At 42.4% G+C, this 11,833-nt stretch overlaps 1 protein-coding gene across 2 annotated transcripts in view; it reads right to left on the reverse strand.

Moving 5' to 3' along the window:
* The window catches only part of GPR176 (G protein-coupled receptor 176), a 31,472-nt gene extending 19,903 nt beyond the window's left edge, over positions 1-11,569 (reverse strand). The window contains exon 1 of one of the 2 annotated variants that reach the window (XM_068193100.1): positions 10,753-11,569. In XM_068193100.1, coding sequence (XP_068049201.1) covers positions 10,753-10,981 — 229 coding nt within the window. In that variant the 5' untranslated portion in view covers positions 10,982-11,569. The remainder of the gene's footprint in view (positions 1-10,752) is intronic. The other variant, XM_068193101.1, reaches the window with a different exon arrangement.
* Between the last annotated feature and the right edge of the window lie 264 nt (positions 11,570-11,833).

An 11,833-nucleotide genomic window follows, 5' to 3' on the forward strand; every position in this document is an offset into this window, starting at 1 on the left:
TTTACAATCAATCTTAGGGAACTCCTAAGCAGCAGCAAATTGTTTAAAAGTGTTTCCACATCATGGCAGAATTATTCCACATAGTGATACTGTCTGATTAATCAGAATAACTAAAAGCACTCAACAACCAGCAGGGATTTTCTAATTAAGACTCTTCCAGTGTAGTGAATCATTTTTAAAATAAAAATTTATTATAAAAATAACTTGACTGAAACATGATAGAAGTATGTAGAAGGGAAAGGGGGGGTGGGGGGGGGGAACTATAATCAAACGTATATGAATATTTTATTTCTAGAGCTTCCAAAAGTACAATCTGGCCATTGAATATAATGAGAGACCACAAATAGGAGAAGGATTGACATAAAATCAGAGTATTCCCTAAGAAGTCATGTTACCTTTGGAAGTCTTATGGCCTGATTTTGCAAAAGCAGAGGATGATTCTTTGGGTGACATCCTAAGCCTGATACTCAGCAGATGGTGACCATCCATCTGTATGGTTTCTCAGGACAGACAGCCAAAACTCACTCACAATTTTGAACAATTTCAGCTGTATAAATCTCTATGCACATCACAAACATTGCTCCTTCTGCTACCTCCACATACTCTAGCTTCTTTTGCTCTCTAGACTTTAGTATCTCTTTTCTTCTACTGACTGTGTTTTAAAAAAACAAATTAAAAAAGGATGTCTTTGCTGTCCTATTACACAGGCTTGTTACAGACAGAAAAATTTTAGTGTAATGGCACTTTATTATTTTTTTTTCAAATTAAACTGCAGACATAGAATACTGAATACTTAATAGAATACTTAGCCAAATCTCACATGAACACTAGAGTACTGCAGTGGATGGAAATAAGGATAACAGATAACAATTGTTATAAGTGAAGTAAAAGAACATTCTGTAATAGACTATTGAGTGCTGCAGCTTTTTCTGTAAGTATAATAGTAATTCTGCTGACCTGTACATTATGTTCCTTTCAATGTCCCCATTTTCTATTAATGCATCAATGTTTGTGTGGACTGGCAAAATAAGCCTCTATCTTTTAAAATATGGGCTCAAAAAAAGCCATGGACATGTCAGAGAACAGTATGCTGTATGTGGCAACATCCCCCTAATCGTTCCCTGATGATTAGCAGTCCTATACACAGTGTTACTGTACACACACTGGCAGTTTCCCAGACTTAACTTAGGCAAGATGGAGACACAAGGTATCAATTAAAAAAAAAATATGGATGCTGTGTCCAGCCATCACAGGCTGTGCATGCCAAGCAAAATAGGATGAATGTTTGTCCCTCTGTGGTGGGAGTACATGTAGCAAACAAAGGGCAATCAAACAGGGCAGGGGGCACAGCTGTTTTGCTCAGGAACGACAGGAGCAGGGGGAAGGCCAAGCAAGACTGGTGAGTTTGGGACTGGCCTGCTTCCTTTGGTGGCTACTTGCTTTGAGTAAGTGGGAGTTTGGTGATGCTACTCCAAGCATTTGCCAAGCAACTACATCTTAATTCACTGCTACGCACTTTACAAAGGCACCATCCTACACTACTGTAGGGGGACAGCAATCTCAGTCACTGAAGCAAAAGACAAGCTAAATTAGTAAAACTTTTTAAAACTAACATGTTAAGCTCAATGTGCCAGCCAAATTCCAGAAAGAAACAATGTTACTGGCCAGTGCACAATATATGTGATTACCTGCTCAGGGGCAGAGAAGTCCCTAATTCAGACTGACACAATCCAAAGGGGTTGGAGCCAATGCTCCTCTGAAAAGGAAATGAGAAAAAAACAGCCTAATACCGCAAATGGAAAAGGCAAACCAGACAACTCTTTTTGTTCTAGATACTCCTAAAAATTACAGATATTAAACTGAAAAGAAAAAAAAAAAACCCCTACATCAGTGTTTTCCAGTTGTTCCAATTAATTCAGGCAATAGCAAAAGAAAATGCATTTTAGCCCCTTTTATGACTGACTTTTTTGTTTGTTCTGTGGTATCAAAGATATAATCCAGTTGTGCCACACAAAATATAGCTACAACAAAAGGCCTGCTGGGGTCTGGAAACATGCCAAGTGACACAAGGTTCCTGGACAAAGATACAAGAGGTTACACGAGAAGCAAGAGCACTTTGTATTTTATCAGTCTTCTGGAAGAAATTCGTGAGTCTTTGTATGGAATTGCCTTGACAGACAAGAAAATAAGTCAATGGTGGTAGAAAAAAGCAGACTAAAAGTAGTCTCTGTCTCCCAAACAACTAGAGGCTTTTTTTCCCCCCTCCCAAGAGAACAGGCAGAACATAAAGAAGAACTGTATTTCCTAGGATCCAGACTATTCATAATGGAAAGGAATGTCAATTACAGCATAGAATATCATAACTAATAAACCATTTTAAAAGGCAGCAGTCCACAGCAATCTCCCAGCAATCACCAATGACAGCAAGACCACAAGCAGAGAATACGACAATCAGAGCTCTCCTTGCCATCACCATTTCAGCTTCACTCCTGCTTTCATTACTACCATAATTGCCACTGTCTGGCTAAACTCATGCCTTACCATGAGAGGTTACACAATTTCTTATTCAGCCAGCCTTCCAGTCCAGGATATTTTCCTTATTGCAATGTTTCTGTGGAGCTGGCTGACTACAAGGCACCAGATCTTCTCCCTGCTTCCAGCAGCTAAATCTAATTTAAAGATGCTAAAAATAAAAAAGGCTTACATGTAACAGTACTGTTCAGAAAACAAGAGGCTGTATTTCCTGCAGGGAGAGTATTTAATCAGCAGAGAGAGGAACAAACGTACAATACAATAATTGTTTCACTAGCACTTCTGTCATTCGCAAACTTTCTAGCAGTAGCTACCCCACAATCAAAACAATTTGACAACTCTTTCCTCATTGGCTATTGAGAGAGCAAGTATAGGAAACATAACATGGAGAAATCCCAAGTCTTTGGGCACCCAGTTTAGCTATTACCCCAGTGACCACCCATACTGGACACCCAAGACTACTTAAGAGTAATTTACAAATTCTGTGATGGGCCAGTTGGGTGCAGGAATCAAAAACAAGTACAACAGGAAAACAAAACATTACTTTGGTAACATGGAAATTTTTCCTTAAATATATACAGGTTGTATATAAAATCCTTTTTTTTTTCTCTGCAAAGCACTTCACATTGATATTCCCACTAGTATACCTCACCTATATGATCTCAGAGTCTCATCTTAACAACATATCAAAAATAAGTGTTTTGTAGCCTATATTAGGAAATATTCAGCAAGTCTGGGAACCTCAAAATCCTACTCAGAGAAAGGAGCCCCCACCCCAAACCCGCCCCAGAAAATGAGACTATATGCTTAAATTGATAATACAGATTTTATTTAACGATGAATGCGCGGTAGAAAGAAATAGAAAAGGGAGGGGGAGCAGTGGAGAAATCAAGTAGAAAATCGTCACCACCTGTGGATCCAGTGATATTCTGTTGGTCCTTCTTCACCCTGGTGGGTGTCAGTGGTGGGGGACCCAAGGTCATTCAAAACTTTTCACTATTTATACATCCTAGCAAACAAAGGAATTAATGCTCATTGACTACACAGTTCTATTATTTGGTTGGCTAAATTATTTCCTCACTTCTAAGGCTAATAAGTCCACATGCTTATTCTTTCTCTTCTTTTGAGCTGGTGGGCTGTGAGTCCATGGTCGCAATCTATCCCTGCCAGAATTACCTTTTAGGGAATCCGAACTGATTTCAGCACAATTGCCAAGTTGGCAAGCCTTGTGGCTTGTAAATCCAGCATTATTTGTGTCCATTACCAGTGATAGATTCTTCTCCCCAAGCTTTCCTAACATACCCCTACATCTGAGATAACATCTGGACAATAGATCCTTTATCTTATCTCAAATTCTCACTGCGGTGGCTTATCTTACAGTCCAAGCTCCAGGTATCCAGCCATGGTGGTTTGGTTAGGAAAAAGTGCAGGAGATCAGAGGGAAAATGAGATAAAAGGGATCTATAAATTGGCATTTGCTTCATACACTGGTCTAGTCACACCCTGCACCTAATCAGCACAGTCTGTCCCACCTTGTCATTAAACTCCATTTCCAATCGTTCTCATGGGTGAGGGGCTTTCTCCTCTGTGAACCTGTGAGCAAACAGAAATCCAAGTGCAGTAACTGGGGAAAGACCATGGGATATCAGGGCTGATGCATCAGGACGGCAATGGCTGCAGAGACAGAGAGTGAGCATTTGTGTGGGTGCGTGTCAGTGTGTGATCACGACTGAACACCAAGCCAGACCAGCCAGCAAGTAGGAGATGCTCAGGAGGCAAGTGTTGGTGTGGCCATAGGTGTGGTCCAGGTAACCACGGGGGACAAGAGAGCTCTGAAAGTTGGCCAGCAGAGGACCAGGAGCTCCAAATCAGTTACTGGAGAGAGTCATCTACATCTGTGTGTCTGTGTGTGAGGCAACTGGGAGACAAGAGGATCCCAGGCCAGCTACTGGGCAGCTGCTACAGAGTGATATATTGGCTTATATATCTGTATACTTATATATTCTATACTAATGGGCTTTCATCCTGAGCAGCCAGAAAGGGGAAGAGGATGAGGCCATTGATACTCCTTGTGTCTGCCTGAACGCTGCATTTTCTTTCTGTGTCAGTCTGTGTGGTAATAAGTATAGATGTATTGTGTGCCTCTTGGGAATGTGTGCTCAGCCTTGCTATTGCTCATTCTGAGGACATGCAGCAGGAACACCTCTACTGGCCTACAGGATTCTGCAGCACAGCCAACACCATTTGTGGAGATCCTAGATCTTGAAAAATGTTCCTCAGTGGCAAACATACTTTTTCCAACATCACATAAATAAGAAATTAAAGATTAACAATATAATAAAACCCTCATTTAAGAGCTCATTATGATGCTAAATGAAATCTGTAACAGAATTAACACTATTTAAAATACTTGCTAAGTGCGTGGGTTCATTCATGCCTGAAATACTAACTCACTGCCCATAACATCAATACAAAATCTTGTATCTAGATTTTCATAGAAATTCAAAAAAATCGAGTGATATACAGTGGCAGGTGTTTCAGCAACTGTGACTCACAATAAAAAGCAAAACATGACATCCAGTCACTTAGTTAAAGAGCTGTGGTTCATAGCTCTCATTAAAGTGTTCACAGGGGAGTACAGACCATAAAATGACTGGTATGAATCAGTTTCTCCCTAAATAGTAGCAGCCTGCAACTTCTTCACAAGAGGAGGCAGAGGGGCAGGCACTGATCTTTTCTCTGTGACCACAGGATCTGAGAGAATGGCCTGAAGCTGTGCCAGGGAAGGTGTAGATTGGATATCAGGAAAAGGTTCTTCATCCAGAGGCTGCTTGGGTACTGGAACAGGCTCCCCAGGGAAGTGGACACAGCAGCAGAGTTCAAGAAGCATTTGGACAATACTCTCAGGCACATGGTGTAATTCTTGGGGCTGTCATGTGTAGGACCAGGAGTCAGACTCGAAGATCCTTGTGGGTCCTTTCCAACACAGGATATTCTGTGATTCTAGGATAAGTAGGGTTGGTGTAACATCCTTGACACAGATGATCTTTAGAGACATTGGTTAACTCCCCCAATATATGTCTGAGGAACTCTTCATCACACAGTATCCCCACAGTATCAGGCACGCACATTTCAGGTATAAATCATTGCATCTCACACTTCCAGGCTAGGTAAAGGGCTGTTTTCCCAAAGCCTCTCTTTCAAAAGGCAGCAGCAGAGCTACCTGAAGGGCCCCTCAGCCAAAGCCATACAAGGCGCCTCTGCTGAAGCCCAGGGAGAAGAGAGGTCTCCATGGCAACATGGGCCCCAGCACTCTCACAACCCCTCTTCTTCATCCTTTCCTCAAACTCAATTTTTCTTCCAAAGAGAATTGCTTAGTAGTTCAACTGAACACACATAAAAAACAGAAGCATATTCCAGGCAGACTTTACCAAGGTGCATCCTGAACTGAGCTTAACTGCTGCACAGTTCATGACTCCTGAGGCTTAGAACCACCCATACAAAACTGCAGGGGAAAATTATTACTACAGTGTTGTGGTACTGCAATATGTTGTTACTGTGCAGTTAGTACTACATGCAACCACCACGCATATCATCATTTGCCTGCTGCTTTTCAGACTTGACTTTCAGTCACTTTTTGCTTTGCCAAACTTTATTTCAGCTAATCAGCAACTAAATTAATCTATGCAAAGTTCCTAGTTTAGATTTCATCTAATACATTTCTTATAAGTGTGATACCAGTGAAACAAATCATTGTAATTCCCATCCCCAAACCTTTTTGTTTCTTACCCTCAGGTGACTCTACCAATTTTGCGGGCACAGCTATAAATTTTGGCTGGAGCTCTTGCAGACATGATCCTCATTCTTTAAAAATTCTCTAAGTCTAGCTTTGAGTCATGTATCTGCAGTATTTTTACTGCAAGAGTCCCTGCTCCATTCTTTACAGAAGATGCCTATGGCAAGCTTTACTGGTAGCTATTCAAAGATAGATATTTATTCCTTATGCTAACATACATTTGCCTTTATAAACGTTACCTAGGCTGTCTTACTTCAGGTTTGTACCCCATGAGGGACCTATCCCTTTAAAAATTAGTTGCTGCAACAATTCCATTTTACACCTCTCTGCACAGATATCAAGACAAGGAGAAGAAGATCAGTTTCAGGGGCAGAGAGAGACTGGGAAATCCTCATGGAAAGGGGTAAACCTGTCCTACAGGACACTGGGAAGGCAGAGGTTCAGTTTGCATTGTGATATTGGAAATCTCTTTCAAAGCGCATAATTTTCCTTCAAAGCATGGCTAGAAACCAGGAGGTAACCAATCAACCCACGGCTTTCCAAAAAATGCTATAACCACTGAAATAGAGTTGAAACTTTAGCAGAGCATCCTCAGCCCTTCAAGTTAAATTTTTTTCTGTACAGGACAGATTTAGGAAGACAAAAGAGCAAGGAACATAGAGCCTAATTCCTCAAACCTCAAATAAGGCACTGATCTAAAAGGTCTGGGAAAGTTCCCTGGATTTGGGATTATGTGGGATACACATATTTTTTTTCCTAAGCGACTGACAATAATTATTTTTTTGAAGAAGAAATTCAGTTTTATATCACATGAAAATTGGGAACATACTCAAATACCCTCAGGAGCAAATGTTGATTCTCAGACCTTGGAAATATGAAAAGAACAGAAACCCCAAACCAGGAAAAGGGGAAATTTAAGATATATGGAAGAATAAACTGTGAGGGTGGTGAGACACTGAAACAGGTTGCCCAGGGAAGTTGTGGATGCCCCGTCCCTGGAACTATTCAAGGCCAGGTTGGATGGGCCATTGAGCAGCCTGGTCTAATTAAATGTGTCCCTGCCCATGGCAGAGGTGTTGGAAAAAGACGATCTTTAAGGTCCCTTCCAACTCAAACACTTTACAATGGGATATAATCTTACCTAAACCTGACATGACATGAGCATTCAGTTATACCTGTGAGTAAAAGCACAAATCATAAGCTCCTCCATTTATCTGCTGTGGCTTTATATGCAAGTAAGTAAACTGTGGGAAAGCCCATGTTCAGAGAGAGAGGCCACATCCTCATCTGCCTCAAAACTGTTATTTCTGGTCTTCCTTTCCCTTTCCCTGAGAAGGTGCTATTGCCCACTGCATTTCACCCATCATTTTTATCTCCCTTTCAAACTAAGCTCACTGTGCACATTGGTTCCAAGAGCTCTATGGAGACCCTCTTCATTTCCAAGATCTCACCCCACTGCTCATACTCAACTGAAAGAGGCAGCAGCCACCTCTAGGGACCTCTCCCCATCAAAACTCAGAAGTGATACACTCTCTTCCTTCCTTCAAAGCTGAAGTAATAATTAGTCTCTACTTACTGACTCCTTCTAATGGCAAGAGGGAAATACACCTTGCATATCAGTATTGCTGTACTCCTATAGTCACTGCAAAACTGATCTTAAGAATCTTCTTTGCTAAAAAGAAAGCTATTAAAAATGTAGTCACTTGGAAAAGGAGCCCTATGTCATCCCAAGATTAAAACAAAGAAAAAAAAAAAGTTTGACTCTTCCTTGCCTTCAGGAGATATAATGAAACACTCAAAACAGCACTGTTCTGTCATATCACAGTGAGAACTAACACAAGAATTTATGCTAGTGTTCCAAGTCTTCCCACAGGTCTCAAATAGAGGTCTTAAATGGGAGAAAAGAAAACTATAACATGCAACTCTCTCACAGCTGACAACATTCTTCTGTGTAACAGGGACCTAAATTAAATTCACAATACCAACTGTGATTCTTCCCTCTTGCAGGACCTGGACCTCTCCATGCTGTAAATTCCTGCTAATGTCAGACCCCTGTAATCATTATCAAGACTGAGTCATATAGGTTTGTTCCATTTCAAGCTGAAACTAAAAATAATTTCTTCCTTTAAAAGGGTAATGCTATTTTATCAATAGCAAAGTACCTTGGGCATGCACTGATGATGTGAAATGGACAAGCTGCACATCCACCCAAACCACAAAGGATTCAAACCCACACATCCTACCACTGAGGGGCGTGACCCTCATCTCAGGTTTTAGGGAGAAGGATAGTCTTATCCACCTACTGAAGGACTGTCCCTCTGCAAAGAGGAACCTGGGACTCACCACAACAAAGAACTGCTATTCTGCAGCTTAACTGGGGTCTCACCTGATGGAGAAAAGAGCTGGATGCCACTCATGCTCTAAGGACCATGGCAGAGGATAAATGATAACTTAATTAACAGCATTTCTGCAAGCATTAAGCGTGAGGCAGTTGTTATCCCTTGCTGATGCAGAGATACTGTCCAGCATGTGAACATCCAAAACTTCTGGCACATATGAGAGATGTGGCTTTCTTTCCATTCAGTAAAGAAGAAATAGTAGTACATTTATTGGGTTGATATGGGAAGACATTTTAAAGACTCCAAAGTTTTCAGCTGTTAAGACAGTGTGTATCATAAATGTTTTAAGCTAGCACTTCAGGGACACAGGTTTTCATCACTGTAAATGCATGAGGCCCACTGCTAACATTTGTCAAGGCACTAGTGCATTTTCATAATTAAAAAAAATATATTATTTCCTCCCCTATTTAGCACTTTGATAGGCCTGGAAAAGTTATTGATCTGAAGTTTCATCAGCCTCCCATCCATCCAATCAGCAAATAAACCCCTAGTGACAAGTTTCTCCATGTCTTGAAAACAAATTGCAGGAGGGCCACACCATAACTTACATTAATCTTGCAAAATTTGTACCTATGGTATTTTTTGGTTGGTTGGTTTTTAAAAACTTCTAGCTGCTGAAGGAATGATTACGTGACAATGTCTCTTTTCTTCTTCAAATAATTTTGGAGGATCCATGCTCATGAAACTAAATCTGGACATATGATTCAAATTTATTCTCTGTAAGGTTCACAATCCAAAAAAGAAAGAATTAAAATTCTGACTTTCGTCATCTAGTCTTCTTATTTCAGGACACTGCTGGCTATTGTTTTGTGCCAGGTACTATCCAACACACAGAACACAGAGTACCTATGGTATTAAAAGTATCCTTTCCCCACACTACATGCTAAGAAGAAAAAAAGCAAGAACCATGAGGATTATCTCCACTGCACAGAGGAATAACTGATGCCAAAAGACTCAGTGATTTACAGTAATAGCCAATAAGTACATTGTTGACTGGGACTCAAGACTGTTCCATGGCTATGCTTACCATCCTCTTAGAAATTATTAAAGTGATATTAAACATTACCCAAAAGGAGACATATATTAGAATTTATTACCATGACCCCAAAAATGGACTTTAGCATTACTAAAGATCAGGAAAATCCAAAACAAATCCTTGATAAAATGAGCCAATGACCATCAGCAAATTCCTGATGAACTCCCTTAAGAAAGCTGGACGTTTTCTCAGTCAAGCCCTGTGTGTAAAGCCTTGAATGACTGAGATAGTAGTGACATTTTATTGAAATCCAGCTTACTTATCTCCCAAACAGTGCTAACTTGACTCACCATAAGGCTTATTTTGCCTTGGTGGGTTTTTGTTTGTTTGTTTGTTTGGGGTTATTTTTGTTTGGGGTTTTTGTTTTTTTGGGGGGTTTTGTTGGCTAAGAAATGCACATATATTCCTAACAAAACAATTTGGTATAAGCATCGAGAAAGCATTCATAAAATTACATAGCAATACCTTACTACCACATATCTATGATTCCTACTGTAAGAGTAATAAGTAGGCAAGCTTGCACATGCTTATAAATATTTACAGTATAAAGTACTTCTAAAGGATTTATTTAAAATCTGCGAGACATAAATACCAAATTACTGCAGAGTGAAACAGAAATTCAGCAAAACTTGTTTTAAAACAATCCACACCCTTGTTTATGTTAAAGGGAACAGATCCCATTGCAGCTGAAAATAAGCATGTCATTAACCCATCTAATTTTTGCCCGTTTAGGTGCTGGTAGAAAAGGTTACTGAGTAATACATACATCTAATGTACAAGTTCTTATCCGTGACGAATTCATTTTATAGCATCAGCTTTACACATCAAAATCTACAAGGAACTTGAAATCATACACCCGAGGACCAGAAATGCATTAAGAAGAGTCACGAAAGCAACCAGTGACACCAGTTACCTTTTGGTCTGCAGTCCCTGACCGCAAGGATGTTAAAAAAAAAGATCAACAAAGAACTCCAGCAACTCTCACTCACCCAGCAAAGAGCCCACAAAGATGACAACCTGCACGGTGGTGGTGAAGTGCCGGTAGCTCTGTTCCTCGCCGTGCTCCTCGCTCTCCACGGCGCCCGCCTCGCTGACATTCCCGCCCTGCCACACCATCTGCCCGGCCGAGGCGTTCCCCGTCTCCAGAGCTCCGGTGACAGCCTGGGACGGGGCACGGTCGCTTTCATTCATCAACACCCAGCTTCTGTCGTACCCCATGGCGAAGTTCCCGCCTTCCTTACTGCCGCCTAATACCACAGGTTGTCCAGCCCTTGTCTTTAGTGAATGAGCGGAGCCCACAGGTCAAAAGATGCTTCTGAGGATAAAGCCCGGTCTCTGCCTCTCGGAGGCATCTTCACCACATTCCCGCGTCCCGAGAAGCAGGGCTGGCCGTTCGCGTTTTCACCTTGTAAGTCATGACAGCCAGTAAACAAAAGCAGAAAACAAGCCAGGCTTCTCCTTCCGATCAGCTGTGCCATAGTTTTTGCTTCACACCGCCACAGGTCTCCTCAGCATGTTTTACCGCAATATGCGAGAGGGAAGGAATCGCGGTCCCCGGAATCACACCCCGCACCGCGGCTCATCCTCCCTCCGCTGCCGAGGCTCGCGGCGCGGCCGCCGCGCACACGCTCGCACCGCCGCGGACTCACTGCACAGCAAAACCGCCCTGCAAAAGTGGGGGGCCACCACCTCTGTCCCCTCACTCCACTCCAGGCGTTGGCTCTGGCTGTGCTCACAGCCCTGAGAGAGGAAAAGCATGGCTTTCCCCGTGGCACATCTGCTCCCGCTCTCCCCTCTGCTCCTGCCCGCCCCCTCCCATCTCTCCGCTGGCTCTGCGCGGCGCTGCACGCCGCGAAGACCCTTGCGCTGGCCCGAGAGGCCAGTGACTGCTCAGAGGCTGCCCCGGCGCTCCCGCAGTTTCTCGGGGGAAATGAACCGGGGTTTCAATCGCAAGGCGGGGGGCGCTCGAGCGTCCAGCGAACCGAGGCGGCTCCGTACGACCCCTGCGCGCCCCGCACTGAGCGCGGCTGGCAGCGACACCCCTGCTCCTTCGTGCTCCCACATCCCGGC

The sequence above is a fragment of the Anomalospiza imberbis genome, chromosome 6 (genome assembly GCF_031753505.1).
Source record: "Anomalospiza imberbis isolate Cuckoo-Finch-1a 21T00152 chromosome 6, ASM3175350v1, whole genome shotgun sequence".
In the NCBI taxonomy this organism is placed as follows: Eukaryota; Metazoa; Chordata; class Aves; order Passeriformes; family Viduidae; genus Anomalospiza; species Anomalospiza imberbis.